Genomic DNA, 26,333 nt, shown 5'->3' with positions numbered 1-26,333 from the left:
CCTCTTTGTACAGAAAGTCTAAATGAACAAACAGTAGAGCAATCCTTTATTCATAGCTTTGCTGTAGGTGACTTCTTTGACTCTGTATCATAGATACTGTTTTACCTAGGAACACTGCCACTTCTCTAATAATAATCCTAACAAGCACCTACAAAATATAATGACAATGATACTAATAATCCCAATAATGAACTGGAGTGAGATGAATACTCTAAAGGTCAGTTTGGGTGAATTTCATTATATGTATACCAGTCTGCATGTAAGAGAAGTCAGATTTGGGAAGATTGTACATATAGATATGTATATGAGAAAAGCATCTTTGAGTCAGTGTTTGGTGATGAGCCATAGAATTTTTTTTTAATTCTCTTCTATTAGCTAAAAATCTATTATCATAAAGAGAGAAAACATCTCCTGAGGAAAGTTTTTGAAAATATGTGTGACCCTGGGGGTGTCTTTGTTGATTAACTTTGAAGTCTTTAAATCATGTGTCATTGCATGTGTTACAAATAGCTTTAAGATAGAAATTCATTTTTCCCATGTTTCAAGTAAGCAAATTGAGGCTCATAGGAATTAAGTGACTATATTATACTTGTGCAACTAGTAAATGTGCTGTGCTCATCTTAAACATGCTCAAGAAATGTTTGCTGAATTTATCATAATGAATATAATATCAGAGGTGGTATTTGAATCCATATCTGCTAGAGTTCAACCTTACATATTTAACATGTTACTATTCTTTGGCCTATATGACAAGTAAAGGAAATAGCTTAGTAGTTCCATTGTCTAAGTTCCAGACCAATTGTCAGGTTCTATTTTTGCAATATGTGTGTATGCAAACATACATATCACACACAAACATACACATGTGTGTATTTGTTTGTGTATAATTGTGGGACCATTTGAGACAATGGGAAGTGAGTGTGAAGCGTGTGAACAATACAGAAAAACATTGTGTCTTAAGTAGTTGAGATTTGGAAGGAAGATGGGTAATTACTCCAGAAATTAGTAGTTTTTAAGCAGAATTTAAGAGTCTATTCTTTTTATTATACTCTATGTTCCTAATATGCACCTTAATTTACCTCCACCTCTACTAAAATTTACACACACACACACACACACACACACAGCCACCACTGCCTGCACAAGAAAGACTTGTGGTAGGCAGAATAATGGCCCACAAAAGGCCCACATCCTGATTGCCAGAACTTGTCAATATGTTGTTATATCACAAGAAACTTCAATAATGTGACTAAATTAAGGATATTGAGATAAAAGAGATTAAATATCATAGTTCAGGCAGCCTCACTGTAATCATAGTGTCCTTAAAATGAAAGAAGGGGCCAGGAGTTTGGCCTAGTGGTAGAGTGCTTGCCTAGCATGCATGATGTCCTGGGTTCATTTCTTGAGGACCACATACATAGAAAAGCCAGAAGTGGTGCTGTGATTCAAGTGGTACGCGCTACCCTTGAGGAAAAAGACCCAAGGACAGTATTCAGGCCCTGATTTCAAGCCCCAGACTGGCAAAAAAAACAAAGTGAAAGGGGGATTAGTAGATGCTTCATTGATGGGTCTGAAGGTGGGAGAAGGGACCAAAAAGCTATTGGACTACTTGGATCACTCACTTAGCAATCTGGAAGAAGTCAATCACAGGACATGGAAGCTAGTGAAAAGTCACTGTTCACAAAGGGATGACAGGGACAGGGAAAATGTACACTTCTTATTTGTATGCATCTAGCATCTGTGTCTAGGTGAAAGCAAACTAACTATATACCTAGGACTTTCCTGAAGGAGAAAAGAGTTAAGAGCCTAGTCTGTATGTAGGTGGGAGGGTGATTTGAGGGGGAGATTGCTTCAGTCGACAATCCTAATCTCACCTGCTTTTCCTCAATATTATTTTCTGTACTGAGGATGGGAGGTAAGGGACCAATTCTATGAATACATGTGGATCTCAGGGTTTGTTTATTGTTTAGGAACATATTGCATAATAATCTAGTGTTACCATAGCTCTTTCTAAAGCCTCGGGTCTCTCTCTATACTCTTAGCACTTGGTTAGAGATTAAATCAGTCTTTATACTGCTGGCAGGGATAAGAACATAGAAGCCATGGAAGACGCATGTCAGAGGCCATCATCCCCTGAGAGTTCTAAGTGTCAAGAGAGGTCAGTCCAACTACTCTCCTTGCTGTCTATAATCAGTAGTAAGCCATTAGCGTCACTTCAGTTCCCTTCTATTACACAAGTATAAATTGATTCTAAGTATTTATCTTTGGGAGATTTCTTTAGGGAGAATTATCTTTTGGTGTATCTAAGGATTTAGAGATACAGATTTGTCTTGTGGTCTTTCTCATTTAGGGTTTCAACCTTACCTCCAGAATAATAGCCGTTAAATGACAGTGATTTGAAGGGCATCAGGAAGATTTCTCACAAACCACCTTCCCAGAAGGTCTCTAACACTCTACTATTAACCATCAGCAGCAGCTTTCTCACTTAAGATTCTCATTCTATCCACTCACTCTTCTGTCTATCTGTCCCTTATATACATGCAGAGATAAAAGATCTAAAATATAAAAATATAGCCAGTGGTTCATGCCTGCAATCCTAGCTATGTAGGATAACTGGTTTGAAGCCAGCTTGAGCAGAAAAGTCTTTGAGACTCTTAACTCCAATTAACCAGCCAAAAAAACAGGCTGGAGAAATGGCTCAAGTAATAGACCACTCACTATCTGTTAACAAGAAAGCCCAGCGAGCATGAGACCTTTGATTCATGCCTCATTTCTGGCTAACCAAATAGAGTATTCTGTTTAGGGGTGCTTTCCTTGGCTTGACTTCAATGTAGATTTTCTATATATCAATCAGGCCAGAATCACCCTGTTTCTAGGTAGCATGAGTAAAATATTAAATGTAACAGTCACATCTACATAACCTAATGGGAGATACAGGAATATAAAAGGATAAGATGGAAATACGTTCTGTGATGAGTACTACAGTTGTTTCATGCAGAAGCAGGAAAAACGCCGGGGGAAGAAATCTGGGACAAACCTCCAGGTCCTGTTAATATAGTCAGTACAAACTCTATGCAAGTAAGGCAAGATGGCCGGCCTTTCCTGACAGGGTTTCCCAAATAGTTTCTACAGGACCCAAACCCATTCTCATCCACCGTGCATAAAAGCAGGAGCCCAGAAAGAGGAAATGAGAATTTAGGGAATACAGAGATTATCTGGCATTTAGTCCTAGATATTGCAGAATGAAAGGTGGTGAGGTAGGAGAGAAATAGAATTCTAGGTTAAAAATGAAACAAAACAAAAGGAAAACATACCACAATAGATGCAAAAAACATCACATGCATTATCTGGACAAATAGAAGGAGTACATTTCATTGGTGGAGTGGGATAGAGAGCTGGTAGGAAATGAGATCAGAAAGGTAGACTGGAATCAGATTTTGTAGGGTCTTAAATATCTTCATTAAAAGTGAAAACAAGAACATTGAGGCCAGGAGTTTGGCCTAGTGGTAGAGTGCCTGCCTGGCATGCACGAAGACCTGGGTTTGATTCCTCAGTGCCACATACATAGAAGTGGTGCTGAGGCTCAAGTAGTAGAGCTCTAGCCTTGAGAAAGTCGAAGGACAGTGCTCAGGCCCTGAATTCAAGCCCCAGGACTGGCAATAAATAAATAAAATAAAATAAAAACAACAAAAATGTGTAGTTTCACTTTCTGGCAATGGAGAGACAGTAAGAGTTTTGTTTGTTTTAGGAAACAAGATTTGTTTAAGCTCACTAAGCATTACCAAGTCTTTGAAAAGCAACCTATGAGATGTGAAGATGAACTAATGATCGAAGAGCTTTTTTTTTCCTTCTCCCAAAGCAGAGTATGGAACGGTTTAAGTGTCTAGACTGGGTATTCAGAGTGGAGGTATATATAGCACTTTTCTTTTTTTTTGGCCAGTCCTGGGCCTTTAACTCAGGGCTTGAGCACTGTCCTTGGGCTTTCTCAAGGCTAGAGCTTTACCACTTGAGCCACAGCACCATTTCTGGTTTTTTCTATGTATATGTGGTACCAAGGAATCCAACATGGGTCTTAGTGCATGCTAGGCAAGCACTCTACCACTAGGCCAAACTCCCGGCCCCAATATAGCACTTTTTTGTCGACATAAAAGACTAGCCTAAAATTGTTCTTAGGAAATTCTGTTAGACTTGGTGTAAGCAAGCCTGAGAAAATCAGATTTATGAAATTGGGCCTTAATTTTTTTCTTAAGGGAATCAGTAATACACAGTGACACAGTGCCTGAAATCCCTGTTATACTACCTAAAGGTTGTGCAGCCTGGATCTCTGATTCATGAATGTGGCAGAGAGAGAGAGAGAGAGAGAGAGGAGAGAGAGAGAGAGAGAGAGAGAGAGAGAGAGAGAGAGAGAGAGAGAGAGAGAGGGAGGGAGGGAGGGAGGGAGGGAGGGAGGGAGGGAGGGAGGGAGGGAGAGGGAAATGGAGAGGGAAAGGTTGTAAATTATAGTATGATTAAATAAAATAATATATGCAAAATACTTCTGTTAGTCTTTAGCTGGTAGGAAAGACCCCAAAATGTTCCCTCAATGTCCTAATGCTTAGCAAAATGTCTACTACAAAGTGGATGGAACCTCCTAATGTTTTTGCTAGATTCAGTTGATGGGGTGGAAGTGTGCAGAGTAGGTGGTAGTGATGCAGCAGGAGGGGTTCTTCGTTATCTCACACTTTCTGCAGCGGTATTCAGTGACTCCATTTTATATGCTCATTGCAGTGATATCACTACTTGTCTAGAAATGGTTCCTCAAGGCTGAGAAGTGACACAGCAACACAGAGCCTGGGATTGCTGCCAATTTTTAAGAATCACAGATTGTAATGTGAGGGAGAAGGGTAGAGGAATTAGAAGCCTCAGCTTGAAAGCTACTTTATGGTTAGGCAAAAATGATAATACCTCACACAGTCCCAGGTAGAGCAGTCTGTGTGAAACCTTTGGGGAAGTCACGTGAACAGAACAAAGAAGCCAGCAGTGGGATAGATTCAGGCCAGTCTGGCTACAGGGGACCCATGCTCTAGAAAGGTTTTGCTTGGCTTCATAGCATGCTATCACTGTCTTAGGGTTCTTAATTTCTTAACAAAGTCCCCTTGCCCATTTTCATGTGCTTTATTTAGGTCCTGCAAATTCTATCTAGTGTTTCTTTTAACTTCTCTCTCTTTCTCTTTTTACTTATTTAGTTATAAAAACAACAAAAATTATGGAAATTTAAATCTGTGCAGAACAAACTTACTACCTGTTCTGCACTCTAGACACAGCTGCTGTTATAGTATATATCTCCCAGAACTTTCATAAAAGCTTTAAGTTAGCATATTTTAAATATAATTTCATTATAGCTGCATATATTAACAGTATAGGATTTTTATTAAAATGGTCATTTCTCTCAATGGCTCCTGCTTCTGTAAAGCAACCACTGTTAACAATTTTGTGTCATCCAAATAATTTTTTATTTAAAACCTTATTTTTTAAAAAGCAGCTTTTACTTGGCAGAAAAATGGAACAGAAAGCACAGAGTTCCCTGTAAAACCTTCTGCACTATCAACCAATATCCTGTGCCAGAGTGATAGATCTGTTTTTTTTTTCTTTCTTTTTTGCAAAAGCATCCAACTTTTTATTGATCATGAAGCACTGAAGGCACTTGCTAGGTTAAAACTGGCTTGCTCTGTTACACACAGGGCCATCAAGAGTGAGATTACTGGGATGTGCATCTGCAGTCTGGAATTTCCCTTTAAAAACTAACTTAAGGAAACCTGGCTGCTGCTGTCCTCTTAGGGGAACATGGTGGGGAAACCATCGGCAGGTGCCTCACATTGCTACACATAGGTTTTAAAAAAAAAAACAAAAAACAAGCCTCAAGCCAGGAGTTTGGCCTAGTGGTAGAGTGCTTGCCCAGAAAACATGAAGACCTGGATTCGATTCCTCGGTACCACATATAAAGAAAAAGCAGGAGGTGATGCTGTGGTTCAAGTGGTAGAGCTCTGGCCTTGAGAAAACCCAAGGACAGTGCTCAGGCCCTGAGTTCAAGCCCTAGGACTGGCAAAAAAAAAACAAAAAACAAAAACAAAACAACAACAACAGCAACAACAAACAAAACAAAACAAAAAAACCAAGCCTCCAGGTGGTGTCGATGCTTGTTCTTGAGAGGATACCCCCATGTTAGGATGTTTGGATACACTCCTCCTGCTGGATAGTTTCCTTTGAGGGAAGAGTGTTTGGTTTTGTTTTTTTCCTCTCAGTATTAGTTTTCTTCAATTTTGATGGGCCAAACTTCTCCACTTTGGACCTGTCTAATTTATCACTCATCTTCAGTAAGAGGCTGGAGGCCTGGTGACTCCTGCTAGGACCTTGGCGGGAAGGGAAGCTCGCTGGCACTGGGCAGGTTGGGTAGCTCTCTGTTTTCTTTTTATAAATGATAAAATATGCCTAGAGGTGGGTTCCAGTGGCTCATACCTGTAATCTTAGCTACTCAGGAGGCTGAGAACTGTGGTTTAAAGCCAGTCAGGCAGAAAAGTCCCTGGGAGACTCTTATCTCCAATTAACCACCCAAAACCCAGAAGTGGCACCGTGGCTCAAAGTTGTAGAGCATTAGTTAGTGAACAAAAAAGCTCAGGGAGCGTGCCCATGCACTGAGTCTAATCTCTACGACCTACCCCAAAACAAAACAAATGAACAACAACAAAAAAATTCCTGGTACTCACATCCTGTGCCAGAGTGGTATGTCTTTAAGCCTAGCTACTCTATAGCTTGTGATCTGAGGATCATGGTTCAAAGCCATCTCTGGCTGGCTCTTGTCTCCAGTTAGCCACCAGAATGCAAGTAGAGCTGTGTACTAGCCTTGAGCACAAAAAAGATCAGGGACAGTGCCTAAGCCTAAGTTCAAGCCCTTGGATTGGCGTTCACACATGTGCACATACACACACACATACACACCCCCCCCACACACACCCCACACACACATAAATATATTAGCAAATTATTTTATCACCCAAAGTCTATATTTACAGTTTGCTGTTCCAAAAATTTTCAAATTAAGTTTCAGTTATGTAAGGTATACATGTTTTTGAAAATATGTAGCTTTTCACAAGCAAAATAGAATAATACTATGCATGTAGTTTGGTTGTGTACAGACACCTTCCTAAGTCAGTATATATAGATATACCTAAACTGTAGGCCTGTATTCTAACTTATATATTCAGTTTCATAGAGGTATTTTTGTTTTTCAACAGTGCAGATACATTTTTTTTTTTTTTGGTTATGGGATTTGAACTCTGGGCCTGGGCCTTGTCCATGAGCTCTTCAGCTTAAGGCTACCACCCTACTCCTTGAGCAATAGCACCACTCCTGATTTTCTAGTGGTTAATTGGAGATAAGAGTCTTAGGGACTTTAAAAAAAAAAAAAGAGTCTTAGGGACTTTAGTGCCTCGGCTGGCTTTGAACTGAGATCCTCAGATCTCAGCCTCCTGAGTAGCTAGGATTACAGGCATGAACCACTGTGCCCTGCCAGATAAATATTTTATACAGGTATATTATGCATCCTACTATTTATTATGGGATTGTAGGGCCAAAGGATATGAAAGTCATAAAATTGGCATTCTCTTATCTGCAGTTGTATTGAACTTGCTATATTTTCATTGATCTCTGCCCTTCCAAATAGTATTATATGTCACTTGACTCACTAATGCCATTATTAAAGAGACTTAGTCCCCTGTTGTTAATAATAACAATGAAAGCTAAAATGTGTTCAATATCTAAATCACTTGCCAAGTTTAACTACTTTCCAAGTATAAGATCCTTTAATCTGTGTATCTACCCCCAGAGATAAATCTATTGTTGCATATTCATTTTACTAAATAAAAATTGAGATGCCTGGGGTTTAATAAGGTTAAATAAAGGAGGAGGATCAAAATTTAGGGGGTTTGACTTGAGTCTGTGTGTCTAGGAAGTTCAGTGCCCTCTTCATACCAGTTACTCTACTTGTCTAAACCTTAAAACTACTATTGTATTTATTCACTTACTTGTCTTTTTCTCCCACTACCTTTGTAAAAGAATAAAGTACCTATCCCAATAGTATTCATATCTCTATTCCTAATTCTTAGTATAATAGCTAACTCATTATCCATAATAAATCAATTGAGTTGCATGAGTAACAATGATTCTAGGTGGCAACTTTTATATCCATTTTACAGATGAGGAAATTATCAAGGCTAACCAAAGAATATAAAACATAGAAAGAAGAGCTGTGGAGCTGTTCTTTAAACCCAGGGTCCTTGGTATGTAGTCTAGTGTGCTTTCTACCTTGTCCTAGCCACCTCTTTCAGAGGGCCCTGGAGAAGAGATCCTTCCTTTCCAACCACTTCTAAGCCAGAAAACTTTGTTTGGAAGCCCTCATTGTCTTCTAGAAGGGGCAGAGCTTGATAGGAGGAGAGTCTCCATAATAAAAAGAGTTCCTGGAGTTTGGCCTAGTGGTAGAGTGTTTGCCTAGCATGCATGAAGACCCGGGTTCGATTCCTTGGTACCACATACATAGAAAAAAAGCCGGAAGTGGTACTGACAAGGACAGTGCTCAGGCCCTGAGCTCAAGCCCAGGACTGGCAAAAAGAAAAAAAAAAAAAAAAAAAAAAAAGAGTTCCTGGAAATACTCCCTCCTGGAATAGATTGTTAAGAGGGGAATTGGATTGGATTCCTAGTTGGAGCACTCCATACTAACAACACCTATCCTTTCTTTCAGAGTTTCTGCATGCCACACTTCATTGTTATTTATGAGCCTTGCCTCTCAGTAATGCTCACAATACCATTAAATGAATATTGTACCTTGGTTTTATGTATGAAAAAAATGTGTGATGAGAGGGCCAAGTGGTAAAGCTACAATTCTTGCTCAAGGCTGTGTGAGACTGAACCTATATTCTCTAAGCATTCCCTTCCAGCAGAATAGAATAGCCAGCTGTAGAGGGAGGATTTGAGAAGAGGCTATAAAGGGAAATCGCCCTCCCTAGACCTGGAGGACTTTAGCAACCAGAAAATAAGGTAGAGGAAAAACCATGCAGCCTGAGCCCTGCTGGGTTGTGGGAGGTCATGGAAAGAAGAAATGTGATTTTTTTTTTTAAGTTAACCACTGAAGATGTAGAGTTTTGAAACCAGCCATTCCAATGTTTGAATCTGGGTTTGCAGCACATGATGTCTTTTTACTCTTAACCTAGAAATGGCAGAGTTATTTTGGGCACAAAGCAAGAGGCGGTGGCTTTAAAAATATGCCAAGTGTATTTCTCTCTTCCGCTTCAAGATTACTGAAAATGAGCCCAGCTGTGGCCTGAGGCAGCAAACGGTGGTAAGCTCTTCTCCAGATAACTCATCCTCCCCAAAGAAAGATACCCTCAGGAACGAGCAGCTCCAGCCACCTGGGGAACTGGAAGCCAATCAGCTTTCTGCTGGTTAAGCCTGGCTTCCAATGCCATACACCCACCCCTTTTCCAGCCACTCCGGGGACCCAAATGCTATCTGTGATTCCAGTGCAACTCTCTCTTCCCACTCAGCCCTAAAGTTCCACAGTAAGTGAAGGAAACACAATAACAGTTGGGTTATGGAACCAGGGAATAAGTGAGCAAATACATTTTCAGCTTCATTACTAAATACCTGTGTGATGCAGGCAAATCATCCTGCTATGATTTCAGTCCTTAGGTTTATTACCTACAAACTAGTAGTCCTTTACATATATGATTTTGATTAGTTATAATAAACTAGTTATTTCACTACACATAGACAAAATACTCAATAAATTGCTTGATTCATGATAAGCAATTAGTAGCCTTTAAACAAATGAATCTTCTGCTCTCAATATTACTAGCAAGTTAAATTCAATGCGGGTTTTACTTTGTGCCAATCACCCTGCCATGTGCTCTGTAAGCATGAATACTATTACTGCTTTGCAGATGGGAATTGAGGGTCAGAGATAGTAAATAATTTGCTGAACATCACAAAACCTAGCTACAGAGCTTAAATCCTCAGGGTACAGAGTTTATGTTTACCTTCCTTTATTTCTAGCCTAGGCTTTTTAGCTTTTTCTCCTGGACAAAATCTGGGTTTCATACTGCTTGGTGTGGTGGGATTCCTTAGCTAAGCCTTGCCTAGTCCTTAAAGGGTTGGTGGGCGGTGCTGGCCAGTCACTCTGCAAACCGCCCTCCCCCCCTCCCCCTTCCCCCCCATGGTGAGAAAGGGGGTGGAGACTAAGCTGATGAAATTTTACGACCTTGGGTTTTTCAACGGCTTGATGGCATTTTTTTTTTTTTGCTTTTACTAAGCATGTATAATTCCATAATCTGCTGAATTCTGAAAGACAGAAAAAGATGAAATGGTCGTTGAAAGCCAGAGGGGCACAAAGGAAATCAGCTGCTTGAAAGAATGCAATTGGGGGGCCTAGGTGACTAGAAAGAGGAGGAGGAGGCGTGTCCCTACACAGAAAGTCCCTGGAAGTTCTCTCTCATCCCCAGCATCTGCAGAGTCTTTCTTTGATGCTTCCCGGGGCAACCAGAAGCCACAGCCCACACCCGAGAAGGAGCAGTCCTGGGGAGCTGGCTGGCTGGGCCGGAAGCGTCTGTAATCATTTAATAGCTTTTGCTGGCTGCTCTGACTTAGCAGAATGGGCGGTAGGCAGGCTCCGGAGTGCTGTCTGGCAAGATAGGCCCCGGCTTTAATCAAAATGATGGGTTTTCTGGAAGCTCTTTATTAACCTCAGCGCTGAAATCCCAGAGATGGTAACAAAAGGATGAATGGGGAGCGAAGGGGCGGGGCTGAGACCTGGAAACTGAGCTGTGATTTTCCTGACTTGTCACTGTGGCTTCCATCCCCTTCCCCCACCTCCACTTCCTCCACTTCTTTCAATTGATTCTAGCCTAGAGGCCTTGCCCTGCAACTGTCAACCAGACAGGTAACAAAACAGTTAACAACTCTAACAATTGTTATACTTACGGTTTAGGGGTTTCAGAGGAATGACATACAGCCTACATAATGAGTCTCATTGCTGGAGTCAGCTTAGGTTTGAGATTTAGGTTTCACCTTTAATCTCCATTGTAAAACAGACATGGACGTCCGTCATACCTACTTCATATCATTCTTGTGAAGACTTCAAAAAGAGGAAAGCCATGGAAATGAGAAAATGCCTTCCTAGCCTTCCTAATTGTCCAGAGCAGTTTGGAATGTGGGTGGTTCCAGGTTGAGTTTTACATGTGTGACATTTGCTTCAAAATCTTCACCTTTTCTGGCATTTGATTTCTCAACCACTCTTTGTCCCTGTTATGGGGTCAGGAGGAGGGGATTCCACATCCCCCCAGGTGGGGATTCCACGTCCCACCTGAATCCACCACACTGAGACAGCCTCATATAAAAAAGTGAATTTATCGGGGAAGTAGATGGTGAACTGACCGGCCAGGGACACAGTGCAGACTCTGTGGCCCCGAGCAGCTCTCACACTGAGATTTTAAGGGCAAAACGCATGCAGCCGAACCTGGCCACACAGGTGGCCAATGGGATAGTTACATACACAGAGGGACCACAGCAGCCACACGCAGGTGGCCAATAGGGTTACAGCCCAGTGTTTGAATTTACCTATCCCCTTAGTTGGAGTTGGCATGCAAATTGGGCAGGTCTCCACACAAAGCAGCCCCCACCCACCCAAGTGGATATCCCTCCTCATGGGGGGTGAGGATAGGTTGCCCCTCCCTAGAAGGGCAAAGGCGGCTGGGCTGCTTTACCATTGTTGACCTTCCACAATGGGGCGGGGGAACTGATAGACATTCAGGACAGCGCCAGTCCCTGCTCCCCTTAACAGTCCCTAAGGCTCAACTTCATAACTGAGGCAGCCAGGCCTGAAAGAAGAAAGTAGAGAATTTTGCCAAAAAGACCCAAGGGCAGTGCGCAGATGGATTGTAGGATCACATGAAGTTGACAGTTATCAACAGGAGGCAGTTTTTAAAGTACAAAATGAAGATATATATGCTTTTCTATTTTAAAAAATATTTTAATATACAAGTGGTACATGTCAAGATCTTTCAAGTGCAGAAAATAGAATGCATGGCCTTGTAGTCTTCTTTCTTTCTCTCCCTCCCTTCCTCCCTTTTTTGTTTTTTGTCAGTCCTGGGGCTTGGAACTCAAGGCTGGGCACTGTCCTTGAGTTTTCTCAAGGCTAGTGTTCTACCACTTGAACCACAGCACCACTTCCAGCCTTTTCTGTGTATTTGGTACCAAGGAATCAAACCCAGGACTTTATGCATGTTAGGCAAGCACTACACCTCTAGGCTACACTCCTGACTCCTGTAGTTCTCTTTAATGTGTTGTTATGATCCCCCCGCTCCCCCCTTTTTTTTTTACCAGTCCTGGGCTTGAACTTAGGGCCTGAACACTGTCCTTGGCCTTTCTCAAGGCTAGAGTTCTACCACTTGAGCCTCAGCACCACTTCTGGCTTTTTTTCTATGTATGTGGTACCGAGGAATCGAAGCTGGGTCTTCATGCATGCTAGGCAAGCACTTTAACCACTAGGCCAAACTCCTGGTCCATGTTGTTCTGATCTTCACAGATACCCTTATTCACTGTAAAAAAAAAAAAATAACAAATATTTACCCCTGTAAAAATAATCATGTTTTATAATTAAAATTATATTCTTTTAAAACTTTTAAATCCTGTTGGAATGTAATCTGAATTCTGCACAGAGCTCTGTCCAAACATAGAAACTTCCACCTCTTTTTGCAATCTTCATCCAGGCTCTAATAGAGTCATTCATTTAGGCCTTAATTGCATCTCATTCACTCTTGTTTAAGGGTGGGCTAGGTCTTTGGTTAGCTGAGGGCCTGACCTGCAGGAGATCTATGGGAGAAAAGAGGAAGCATTGAAAGAGCAGACATTTCCTCAGCTGAACAGTTGTTGTTGAGAATGGCCTCTGGCTGGAGTTTAGAAAAGGATTAGTTCCCCTTTGCTTTTTATCTTTTTCAAAAGGAACTATGTCCTTTTTGAATTTGCTACAAAGTCACAGAATTTTATTGGCCAACCTAGTCCAGAGTCTTCAGAGCTTTTAGCCCAAAAGAACTCTGGTTGAGTAGGTCAGTAGGTGCTGTTTCTCACCTGAGTAAGTCACCGGGCAGGTACTGCTCAGCCATTAAAGTTGTTTTGCTTCCACAACAACCAGAGGTTAGTCATCTGGGTACTTCTGGGAAGAGGGATTTGAGAACCCACCTTTTGTTCTGCTTTGTAAAAGCTAAACATATGGATGATGCACCTGAATAGACCTCTGATTGCTTCTTGGAATTTTGGCCTTCAGTCAGACCTAAGACTCCTGGCAGAGGCTCTGGAAGCTTAGCATAAAGAAGCTGATTAGCTCGCTCTTTTTAGTCCTGATATGAAGAGATCACTGTGCCAATAGACTTAGCTACTAATGTTCTCTAACATCACAAAATGAATGGATCTCCGGGCTGCATCTCTACATGAAGCCTCAGGGCTGTGATTGGAAAAAAAAATTTTTCATTCTAGGCTCTTGTAAAGGCAACTAAAGACTTAGTGGGTAGTTCTGAAATCCAATTCTAGGTCCCACATTAGAGGCTCTATTTTTTTTTTTTAATTTGTTGCTTTCATCTCAGTCTCTCAAAAACAGGGCCTTTGTTTGAAAGGTTAACACAGGCAGATTTTGGCTGAATTTAATTAAAGATTTGGTTATCCTAGACAACTGAAAGCAATTACTTAGTCTCTGCCAAGGCAGATATGGTATAAGGAAAGGAATTTGGTGGGGAGAAGAAATGTATTTCTTCCCCTTGTGTTTATAGTAAATTTACAGTATCTGGCCCTGTTAGTCCCAAGAGGTGTGCCATATATAGTTAGCCATATGTGATGCCATTTATGGAGCTCTTCCTTTGTGCTAAGATCAGGTTTAGCACTTTACATACATTACCTCACTGACTTTAAGGACTCTAAAAGTATTGTCAGTAGAGAGTTGTTGGAACTGCTGAAGAAGTACCATTTCTGCTTCTCACAGCAGTATCTTTATTCATCCACCCAGCAAATATTTATGTAACCAGTAGGACAGCAATTGTGCTAGGTGTGGTCACACAATAGTGAATAAATGGAACCATATCTTGCCTTGGTAGATAGTTGGTAGACATTGGAGGGTTAGAGACTACTAGGGGAAGGGGCTACTTGCTTGGCTACTATAGTCACAGAATGTCCCCCTGAGAAGATTACATTTAAACACAGACTTGAAGATTGAAGACTAAGGAGTCATTCTAAGAATGGAGCACATTTGAGACAAAAGCAATATATAGTCATATATTATGTATATATATATATATGTATGTATGTATGTACACACAGATATCTTTTGTTTTTTACAATTAGAAAACTATCATTTATTGATAGATTTAAGGTGTAATACAGGTTTCCAAAAGTGTGGCAGTGAGAACACACACACACACACACACACACACACACACACACACACATATATCTTGAGGGAAATCAACTCCAAGCAATCTTTGAGGAACTGAAGAAAGCCTTTGTGGCTGGAGTATAGTGGTAAGAGGAAGATTTGTAGATTTGGGGAATAAAAACCAGATTTTTTGAGAGAATGTAAATAGTTTAATAAAGAGTTTGAGGGTTTTTTTTAAGGCAGTAGAAATTCTTTGAATCATTTTAAACAGAAAGATGATCTAATCTGATGTTATTTTTAAAGGATGTTACTATATGTGCACCATACTTACATTTTTTAAAAGGGAGAATGACTTTAAAGAAGAATACTGGGTAGAAGATTAGAGAAAAGCAAAAGCAGGAACAGATTGTGCAAGGAGGAAGCTATTGCTGCAATTTATATAAGAGATAATGATTTTCTTGACAGTTTTTGGTAATGTTACAAATGGAGAGTGGAGAAGGAAAAAGGAAAATATAGCTCTGGCCTTCCTGGCTAAAGCAGTGAACTAAGTGGGATAATATCTACTGAGACTAGAAAGTTTTAGAAAAGAAAGGTGAGAGAAAATCAAAACTAGATCTCATAGTCCCCCATTTTGTGATTTCCCTAAAATTTCTAAGTAGAGATACCAGTTAGATCCATGAGACTGGAACACAGAGAGATATGGAATTTAAATACAAATCTGTTCTTGTTAGCATATTTTTAATATATTTTTCCAGCCCTTTGCTTTGAATTGAGGGCACTGGTGCTGTCCCTGAGTGTTTTTGCTTAAGATTAGTGTTCTACCATAAATCCACAGCTTTACTTCTGGCTTTTTGTTCATTGGAGGGCTTTCTTACATGGATTGGCTTTGAGCTGTGATCCTCCTGTCTTAGCCTCTTGAATAGTTAGGCTTGTAGACATGAGCCATGGGTGCCCAGCTTCTGAATTTTTATTTTTGAGGCAGAATCTCATTGTAGTCCAGGTTGGCATTGAGCTCAAGATCTTCCTGCCTCAACTCCTAAAAATAGAAATTGTAGATATTTATACCCAGGAATCTGGGTAAAATTCACAAAGAAGAGAATATAGAGAAAACCAAGGAGAGTCATGACCAAATTTAACAAAGCTCAACACATAGTTTAGGAGGATCCAGCTTAAGGATGTTGATAGAGCTAATAACCAGAAAGAAGGGCAGGAAATTATTTGGACTGTGGGGAACCAGAAGTGCCTCTACAAAATATAGGAAGGTCAAGTTCAAGGTATTAAGAAGAGGCAAGTACAAGGAACCTCTCTGCCCTTCTGTTTGCCTAAAAGCTGAATATAGATTTGGTGGGGGGGATGGGGTCATGGAGCTTGAGCTCTGGGCTTGGGTGCCATCCCTAAGCTTTTGAGCTGAAGGCTACCGCCCTACCCTTGAGCCATAGCCCCAGTTCCAGTTTTCCAGTGATTAATTGGTGTTAAGAGTCTCACAGCTTTGTATTGCACAGGCTGTCTTTAACCTTGATTCTCAGATCTCAGCCTCCTTAGTAGCTAGGATTACAGACGTGAGCCACCACACCCAGCAAAGCTGAATATAGATTTTTAAGGAAAAGATATCTTTACCTGTATCTAATAAGCAGAACAATGTTTAACCATAGGCAAGAGTTTGAAACAGCCTGGGTATAGTACCAAAAGTACTCAAAGTCCTTTTCTTTTGTCAGTCACATCCTAAAAAATTACTGTTCTTAGCTACAAATGCTGTAAGCTAGAATTCAAAGGCACCTCTTTGGGAATTAGTAATTCCCTCAGTATCTCTTATATGTATATGAAATGTAAGCTTCTGTTTGTTTCCTCTTGTTATCTTTTGTAATAGAGGTTCATTCCAACTAAGAAAATATGGAGGTTCTTCTGCATGATAATGCATGAGTAAGTAAGTGCCTTGAGAGGAAGTGACTCATACTTATAAGGAAATTAATAAGATGAGGATTAAAATGTGATCATTGGTTTTGGAAGTAGGTTAGGAAAGCTGATATGAACAAAGCTAAGAAAAATCGGCCAGGAGTTTCGCCTAGTGATAGAGTGCTTGCCTAGCATGCATGAAGACCCAGGTTCGATTCCTCCGTACCACATACATAGAAAAGCTGGAAGTGGGGCAATGGCTCAAGTGATAGAGCTCTAGCCTTGAGGAAAAAGCCCACGGACAGTGCTCAGGCCCTGAGTTTGAGCCCCTGGACTGGCAAAAAAAAAAAAAAAAGCTAAGAAAAATCAAACAAAAAAAATGAATGTTTGGAACCAGGAGTTTGGCCTAGTTGTAGAGTGCTTGCCTCGTATACATGCAGACCCAGGTTCGATTCCTTGGTACCACATACATAGAAAAAAGCTGGAAGTCTGGAAGTGGTGCTGAGGCTCAAGTGGTAGAGCTCTAGCCTTGAGAAAAGTCCAAGGACAAGTGCTCAAGCCCTGGCCAAAAAAAAAAAAAATGTTTAAGGACTCTAAACTAGAGGAGACTAAGGAACGGAAAGAACAGACAGACAATACCAAACTACAACAGAACATAAATCTTGACAGAACTTTTTACATCTCCACTCGATAATTAGTGTCAGATACACAAATACTGCTGTGAAGTCAGAGGGTCTTAATGTCATGGCCAATGGAATCACTTTCCCCAAACAAACCATTACTCTTTCTCTCCAGCTCTGACTTCTCTTCTAAATCATTGGTATACTTCATGGTTTCTTTGGGACACAGCTGTCTGGGCAGCTTCTTTCATATTCTATATGGATTCTTCTACTTATTTATGATTTTTTTTTCCAGAACCAGAAGCAGGAGAGGTGTCCCCTCCAGTGGGTGCCGGTGTCAACAGCAACAGCTGGACCTTTAAATATGGACCAGGCAACCCCAAACAATCTGGTCCCGGTGAGTTGCCAGACAAATTCATTATCCCAGGATCTCCTGCAATCATCTCCATCCGGCAGGAGCCTTCTAACAGCCAAATTGACAAAAGTGACTTCATAACCTTCGGCAAAAAGGAGGAGACGAAGAAAAAGAAGAAAAAGAAGAAGGGTAACAAGACCCAGGAGAAAAAAGAGAAAGGGAACAGCACGACTGACAACAGTGACCAGTGAGGTCATCAAATGGAAATAAGCCACTTAGCCAGTTTTTGTAATAATGGCAAATCTCTCCCATGTAGCAATTCCCTGCTCCTTTCTTCTACTCACATGAGCCCTCTTAGAGACCTCAGAAATCTGCAGAAAGTTCCCAGTGTCTGCCTAGATCACATTTAACAGGTTTTGTCTTAAAAGCTTTCCTAAGTCTGGTGTTAACTCTCTACTCTGGCTCGTTTTTGGAACCTAAAAAGCAAACCCAAGTTTCCTTTCTTCTCCAACGCAAAAGAGAGGTGCCCCAGCCCTGCCCGTGAGAGCTGGAGTCATCCCTGAGTTCCGGCCTTGGCACTTGCAAGGCAGGCTCAAAGGTTTTCAGATTGCTTATGACCATTCACCATACTGTAGCCACAACAAATGTTGGAAGGCCAGATATTGTCTGCAAAGGGCCAGGTTAAGACTAAGATGCTCAAGAATGGCTGGAGAGCAAAGGGAAATAAACAGCTAGAGTTTCTGGAGGGGAAAAGTGAAACAAAGGAACCAGACTTTCTAAATCTTGCAACTTAGGAGGTGATGAACATCCTATTTCCGACAAAACCATCCCCACTGATGAGGCTTTAGGAGTCCCTAAAGTCTGTTGGCTGTGGTATAATTGTACTGAAAACTATATAATGGAAGCCAACAGCTCAGTGTTTAATAGAAGGTCAGTCAGGGGCAACTGAAGCAGATCTGACATGTTTCCTGTACCTGTCCTATGCTCACTTTATTAAACATTCTTTTGCACACAATGTTTATGAAAAGGCAAGAACCTTTTCTGACAGTACATATGCAAAAGCAAAAGCAAAAAAACCCAACACCTCGCTTTATGCTGTTTGTCATTTGATAGATTTATTTAAAAAAAGAGAAAATCTATAACTATAAATCTCTAAAGAGAAATATGATGAATACAATTCCCCTGAACTTCCCTCAAAAGAGAATTCAGTCTACAGCCATTGAAATGATCATTGCTGCTACTGAAGTGCTTTAAGAGAATTGCCTGGAACATCTGTATTATACTGGCCACCTGCCAATCACAGCTTTACTCTTTCAGGTCACTCTGGGGCTCCCTCTTGCATGTATTAATTACTAATAAAAGAATCTTTCTCTCTCTCTTTTCTAAGAAAAATGATGTGCACTTTGAATACACAAACTTCTCTCAACTATAATATCAAGACCCAGAAATTGAAGAAACAAATACTGTTTTTCTCATCCATACAGTGAGCAGACTTTTCAGTCCTTTAATTCTGTGACTTGTCTTGGTGTGCTAGCCTACACCTTCTCTTTGGTTCAGATTTTCCTTTTCTATAACACTCTGAATTGCTAATATTACTAACACCTATGATGTTACCTGAAATCAATCTCCCATATGTATGCTGTATGCTATTATAAGACTCCTGAAATATACTTATTCTGTGCTTGTGTATGTGAATGTTAATGCAACTATTACCTAGAGTGAATTTTAAGCTTTATTGTTGAATGTAATCCCATTATATTTCATTTTGTACACCTGTGGAAAAGTGGAGTAGTGTTTTTTTTAAAACCATTGTTAATCAGCTTTTGTGTATGAAAGACACAGTAAAATTTCTTTCTTAAATCAAGATATGGTGATTCAGGAATTTTATTTGTGGTCAGCCAAGAGCTGTCTCTTGCCAAGACTCCTGCTGGCAAGAGGATGAATAGAACCTTTTTTTTTTTTTTTCCTAGTAACAATTCTGGAATGAGTATTGAAGATATTCCTTGAGAGTGTGAAAGCACAAATTTTATTAATCTGATTTCTTGGAAGTTTTAGGAAACTTTGAAATTCTAATGCTATCTGGAATATCAGCTCATGGAAAATAATAAAATTGACTGTCGTCTTAAATAAGGCATTTTAATTTTGTTATGCACAGTTTTAGAAGTTTGCTTAATTGTAGTATCTCTTTAAAAGTTATTATAAAAGAGATAGGAGTCTGTTATATAAAAAAGGCATTAAATCTTAAAAAAAAGTGTCTTGTCTAATTCTAGCTTCATTCTCCCATATTTTGAAGGGTGTGTAACTTCAGCTCTGCAGGATTGCATGGGGTAAAACTTGTTGCAAACACATGTGAACCATTGCTACATTGTAGGTTGTAATCATTTTTGCCCCACTGAAGCCCATGTAACTGACCTTACGTGCCTTTTGAACTAGGAGAATCGGGCTAATTTATTAATGATGATAATTATAATGTATCTGTTCAGCACTTTTTAAATTTGCAGAAGTGCTTTCCAGTCCATGTTAGTTACTAGTTATTACAGCTGTAAGGATAAAACACGTTATGTTGATTCATTTTTAATTGGTGCTATTGGTATTTCCTGTTATTGCTAATAAATGGAAAATGGTGGTATGAAAGCAATGGTGGTCGTTTCTAAGTAGAGTAGAGGAAAATGGAACATGGATTATAATTAGCTATTCCTACAAAAGAAGATTTCTGAAAAATGAAACTTACTGTGTCACTGTCTGCCTCACCCTGGTTTTTATGTTCATCACTAAGGCAAAACACCAAAGGAATCAAAAATCAAATTGTCTCCATTATTGCTAAAATTATCAGCTAAGTTTGCAGTCATTTCTGAGTACACTGTTCTAGTCTTTAATAAGAATTCCTGCAAACCAATTTTTATCACCAGAGCCCTTACAGTCATCTTGTTCATTACTTTGTTAGCTCTTGTATTTTTGTACAATTGGAAAGTAAAATAATGCCTCCAAGATATTAACTTTTATTGAGTACAGTGTATATGCCAATCACATTACTGGAGAAGTTCAGTTCAAAGTACATGTTGTATAACATGATTCAATTTTCAGTTAAATTTTTATGAAGATAGGCTTTATGCAATGGTTCTCAGCATGGAGCAATACTGTCCTCAGGGTACATTTGTCAATGTAAGAAGACATTTTTTTCATTTTCATTACCTGGTGGGGGGGATGCTACCATTGGCATTTGGTGGGTAGAGATCAGGAAAGCTGTTAACACCCCCTGAAAACAAATAATTTCTAGAGCCAGATATCCATACTATGAAGACTAAGAAGCCTTGAGAAAGAATGACCATATAATTTGCTTAGTTTACTTTTGTATGTTTGTGTATGCATGCTCAGCTTTGAACTAAGGGCCTCATTCTCTTGATTGGCTCTTTTGCTTAAGGCGCTATCTCTACCACTTAAGCCACAGCTCCACTTCTGGCATTTACTGGTTAATTGGAAACAAGAATCTTACAGATTTTATGCCTATGATGACTTCTCAACCTCCTGAGTAAATAGGATTACAAGCATGAGCCACCAGCATTCAGACCACCAATGCCCAACCGTTTATGTCACTTTTAAAGAGGAAAAGAGACCATTAATTAAGTACTCCAAGATTCAAGATATGAAAAACCTGAATAACAGCTCTGTCAGAAAGTAGACTCGGGAGCCTTATATTATTCCCTACTTCTGTTTCTTAGTCTCAATTTCCTTATTTCTAACTGATAATAATGATAGGATAAGTGTTATATTTGTGGGGAAATTTTAGCAAGATAATCTCAAAAAAGTTTTTAGCATTATGTCTGAGACATCACAATGCTCAATAAATCATTATTATCAATAATCCTTTCCTTTACCTCATTATCATATATGTGTCTATTAAACTCAGGATACTTTCCTGTTGAGTTAAATGTAAATGAGAAATGGCAAAATAAATCAATATCAAGTTGCCACAAAAATATTTTATTGAGGGCCCAGGAGTTTGGCCTAGTGGTAGAGTGCTTGCCTAACATGCACCACAACGCAGGTTCAATTCCTCGGTACCACATACATAAAGAAAAGCCAAAAGTGGTGCTGTGGCTCAAGTGGTAGAGCACTAGCCTTGAGGAAAAAAAACCCAAGGACAGTGCCCAGGCCCTGAGTCTAAGCCCAGGACTGGCAATATATATTTAATTTATTATTCCTCAATTTTGCTCAACTGCAGCGGCAAAAAAGCCGATATGATAGCTCTGTCCTATTTGCGTTGTGAATAATAACCATTTCAGTGTCTGAGTGATCGGTGTGTTCTGCCTTATCCACTTCAACGAGCAATAATCTGAAAGCCAAGGACGAAGAGTTTAAAGCCACCATTGCATGCTCAACTGAATAAATCCTGTAGGAGTCTAAGTATGACAACTTTTTAAGGAGAGTCATCTCCAACTAACAGCTTCTTTTGGCAGTTGGACAAAACATCTCTAGACTGGCCTACCATCCTACAGGCAATAAAGAACAAGTTAAGTCACATCTCTCTTAAGGTGATGCTACTCCATAGAGTCTCACATATGCAGAACACAAGATTCACTCTTTAAAAGAACTGCGATAAGCCAAATACTAATGGCTCATACCTGTAGGGCTAGCTACTCAGGAGGCTGACATTGCAGTTTGAAGCTAGCTCTGGCAGAAAAGTCTAGTATACACGAATCTTCAATTAAGCAGTATAACAGCTGGACTGGAGATGTAGCTCAAGTGGTAAAGTGCCAGTTGTGAGTAAGAAGCTGAAAGCTTTGGCCCTGAATCCAAACTCAATAAATATCACTACCACCACCGTCAGCACAACACACACACACACACACACACACACACACACACACACGTCTAGTATTTAGAAATAATAAAACTGTTTTAGTAAATGAGTAAGATACTGTCCTCCCTTTGGAGCTGTGACTACATTTATTGTTTTAACCAGGCAGGTTAAGTACTTTATGGCTTCTATTTTCCTCAGAGGTTGATCCAAGTGAATCACTTGGGAGCATGAAATCCTTAAAGCTTTTATGTTCTAAATAATCTGTGTACCTGTCTTTGAACGTAAGCCCCTCTGAGAAAGCACTAGTAGAGTTACTTCAATAATCTGCAATCTAGTTTGTATAAAAACAAAGAAGTAAAAATAAAGTAAAATGAAGAAACAGATAGTGAGGAATATAAAACCCATCAATTTGTTATTATAGAAGTATGCTACTTGAGAGGTCATGTTGCACAAAGAACATGAACAATTCAAAGAGCAGCTGGATAAAGAACAGGGCTGAAAAAAAATTGACAACTGATGCATAAACACAAAGGAGAATTGATTAAATGGCTCCTAATTTAGACTTTGCCTTCATGACCTTTTGTTTAGTATTATGTAGTATTGAATTCTTATTATAAAAGTAATGCATGTTCTTTTTTTTTTTTTGCCAGTCTTGGGCTTGAGCTCAGGGCCTGAGCACTGTCCTTGAATTTTCTCAAGGCTAGAGCTCTACCACTTGAGCCTCAGCACCACTTCCAACTTTTTTTCTATGTATGTGGTACCAAGGAATCAAACCTGGGTCTTCGTGCATACTAGGTAAGCACTTTACCACTAGCCAAACTCCCGGCCCAATGCCTGTTCTTTTAAATAAAGAATCCAGAGGTGTAATTAGGAAAATTGCAAATCTTCTTACCAGCTTCTTTCATTTAGCTCACAAAGGTCTTTAATATTAACAGTTTTAAATGTGGTTTTAAACATTTTTCACCATGTTTGCATTCATGTACATATTTACACATAGGTTTGTTTTCTTTTAAGTTTTAGATGTGTTTTTCCACATTTTTTCTATGCATACATTTCTACATGTTACTTGCATATAGATTTGTTTCCTTTTAAAAATAAAAACAGCTGGGCACGGTGGCTCACACATGTGATCCTAGCTACTCAGGAGGCTGAAATCTGAGGATCCCTGTTCAAAGCCAGGCCAGGCACTAAAGACTGTGAGACTCTTATCTCCAATTAACCACTAGAAAGTGGGAAGTGGGGCTATGGCTTCAGGGGTAGGGTAGGGTGGTAGCCTTGAGCTGAAAAGCTCAGGGACAATGCTCAGGCCCAGGGGTAGGGTGGTTAGCTTTAAGCTGAAGAGCTCAGGGATAGCATCCAGGCCCAGAGTTCAAGCCCCATGACCCATAAAATAAATAAATAAAATAAAAACAAAACAATGTATAATTGTTTTGCCCTCTATAATGTTTTGTTTGTCTGTTTTTGTTTTTGTTTTTGTTTTTTTTGCCAGTCCTGGGGCTTAAACTCAAGGCAGAGCACTATCTTTGGGCTTTCTCAAGGCCAGGGCTTTACCACTTGAGCCATAGCACCACTTCTGGCTTTTTCTATGTATGTAGTGTCAAGGAATCTAACCCAGGGCGTTATGGGATTTAGGCAAGCACTCTAACACTGGGCCAAACTCATGGCCTAATTATTTTTTATTATTTTGTGGGCCATAGGACTTGAACTTGGCCTGAGTGCTATCCCTGAGCTCTTCAGCTCAAAGCTACCACCCTACCTTTGAGCCAAGCTCCACTTCCCATTTTCTAGAGGTTAATTGGAGATAAGAGTGTCAGGTCGGGGCTGGGAGTTTGGCCTAGTGGTAGAGTGCTTGCCTAGCATGCATGAAGACCTGGGTTCGATTCCTGGGTACCACATACATAGAAAAAAGCCAGAAGTGGTGCAGAGGCTCAAGTGGTAGAGCTCTAGCCTTGAGGAAGTCCAAGGACAGTGCTCAGGCCCTGAGCTCAAGCCCAGGACTGGCAAAAAAAGAAGTTCCAGGTTCTTTTGTGCCTGTGCTGGCTTGGAACCTTAATCCTCAGATCTCAGCCTCCTGAGTAGCTAGGAGGATTACAGGCATGAACCACTGTGCCCTGCTATTTTTATTTATTTATTTTTTATTAAAGAATTTATTGACATTGATTTTTACATCATATTTCAAATGACATGTTTAACAAACGAGTATTCAAGAAGGGAATCTCTATATTTTATTTTTTAACTTAAAACTACACAGTGATCTGTTCAAAGTCAATTCTAAAAATAAAGTATTTTTTAAATTACTGCATTTTACTTCTGTCTTCATTATAGCATTTGGCTTATATCTGGATTTTTGGCACTACACCTAAAAATAACACTTTTTTTTCAATGATAAATTCTGTACATATACTTTGTACATTAAATTCTGTATATCTGCCTAGCCTGAGTATATTCCAAAGAGGAAATTTGAAAAGTTTCTCTGAAATTTGTGTGACTTGAATAATCATATCCCTTTATCTGAACACAGACTCATTTTTAGTCATAGTGAATTATGGTCTTACTAATAGAGGGGTAATGACAAACAGAAACAAATACATTCACAAGAAGAACAGGAAATGGTTAAAAAGATTGGTTTCATTTATAGTTCCAGAATAGTTTTGTGAGAGTTCCACTTCACCTGAAAATCTCTCTGTGTAATCACAGACTGAGATATGTATGAAAGAAGGGGTCTCAGAGACAATTCAGGGGGCTGGGACTTAGGCCAAGTTGTAGAGTGCTTGCCTAGCATGCACAAAGACCTGGGATCATTTCCTTGGTACCACATAACACAGGAAAATCTGGAAGTGGTGCCGTGACTCCAGTGGAAGAGCACTAGCCTTGAGAAGGCCCAAGGACAGTGCTCAGCCCCTGAGTTCAAGCCCCAGGACTGGAAAAAGAAAAAAAAATTCAGTTACTAGCTTGTGGGTCAAGCACTGATAGGTGGCAATCTCACATGTTTTTCTTGGTTGGTATATCTTAGCTGAGATGAAGACATATAAACTTAGTACATGTGGAAACAATTTTATTCTAAGAAAATATACTGCTTAGCACATAGTGAATGTGAGACAGCTAAGGATCAAGGCAGACATATATATTTTTTAAATGTGAAAAGGAATGGTAACCCCTCTGTATAACACTTTAATAACAACAAAATCATATTTTAAAAAATCCCAGTAACAGGGAATACAACGAAAGAACGAATGAACAGTCCAACTTAAGAAGCCACTTCTGGGGGCCAGGAGTTTGGCCTAGTGGTTAAAGTGCTTGCCTAGCATTCACGAAGACCCGGGTTCGATTCCTTGGTGCCACATACATAGAAAAAAAGCTGGAAGTAGTGCTGAGGCTCAAGTAGTAGAGCTCTAGCCTTGAGAAAATCCAAGGACAGTGCTCAGGCCCTGAGCTCAAGCCCAGGACTGGCAAAAAAAAAAAAAAAAAAAAGAAGCCACTTCTGGAAAGGCAATTCCAGAACATAATGCACATGCTTGGGAGTAATGGCTGAGAGATAAGGCTAGCTGTCACTAGGGAAAAGGGTTTTACACTGGCTGAACTCAAACCAGAGTACTTTCTTTGCATAGAGCACATTCATTCTTTGCATAGGGCACTAGATCTTTTCTACTGGCCTGGATTCAGTTGGCTTACACCTAAAATCCTAGCTACTCAGGAGGCTGAGATCTGAGGATGGTGGTTCAATGCTAGCCCAGGCATGAAAATCCACAAGACTCGCATCTCCAATTAAAGACCAGAAAACTGGAAAACTGGAAGTGGTGCTGTGGCTCAAAGTGGTAGAGCACTAGCCTTGAACTGAAGATCTCAGGAACAGCACCCAGGCCCAGAGTTCAAGCCCCACGACCAAAAAAAAAAAAAAAGAGACAATTTCTACTGGCAATTATGTGCATTTATCGTAAGTTTAAAAAGACTACAACTATATAATGACACACGGCAGTCTCTTGAAGCTAAAGATGAGATTGAGGCTGGGCTTCCAGAAGGAACCACAAGCAGTAATTCAAAAGCCAGGTTTTTTTTTCTCACTAAAAATTATCATCTGTAATTATCTTCACTAATCTGTTTCATTCTTTTTCTATCTCTGCAGACCAGCTTCTCTTTCTTCTTTCCACAGGCTCTAAATTTGTATTGCATTGATTCAGAAGAAAAAGCAACTTTTCTAAATTCTTCACGGAGAGAGAA

The 26,333-nt window shown here is 39.9% G+C and overlaps 1 protein-coding gene and 1 pseudogene across 1 annotated transcript in view; one reads left to right on the top strand and one right to left on the bottom strand.

Moving 5' to 3' along the window:
- The window catches only part of Pcdhac2 (protocadherin alpha subfamily C, 2), a 45,071-nt gene extending 25,104 nt beyond the window's left edge, over positions 1–19,967 (top strand). The window contains exon 4 of the mRNA XM_090331374.1: positions 17,255–19,967. Coding sequence (XP_090187500.1) covers positions 17,255–17,565 — 311 coding nt within the window. The 3' untranslated portion in view covers positions 17,566–19,967. The remainder of the gene's footprint in view (positions 1–17,254) is intronic.
- LOC150063999 (thymosin beta-15A pseudogene) lies at positions 6,202–6,348 on the bottom strand (annotated as a pseudogene).
- Positions 19,968–26,333: the final 6,366 nt, after the last annotated feature.

The sequence above is a fragment of the Megascapheus bottae genome, chromosome 4 (genome assembly GCF_031878675.1).
Source record: "Megascapheus bottae isolate mThoBot1 chromosome 4, mThoBot2.hap1, whole genome shotgun sequence".
NCBI lineage: Eukaryota > Metazoa > Chordata > Mammalia > Rodentia > Geomyidae > Megascapheus > Megascapheus bottae.
This window is presented reverse-complemented; position numbering and strand designations above follow the sequence as displayed.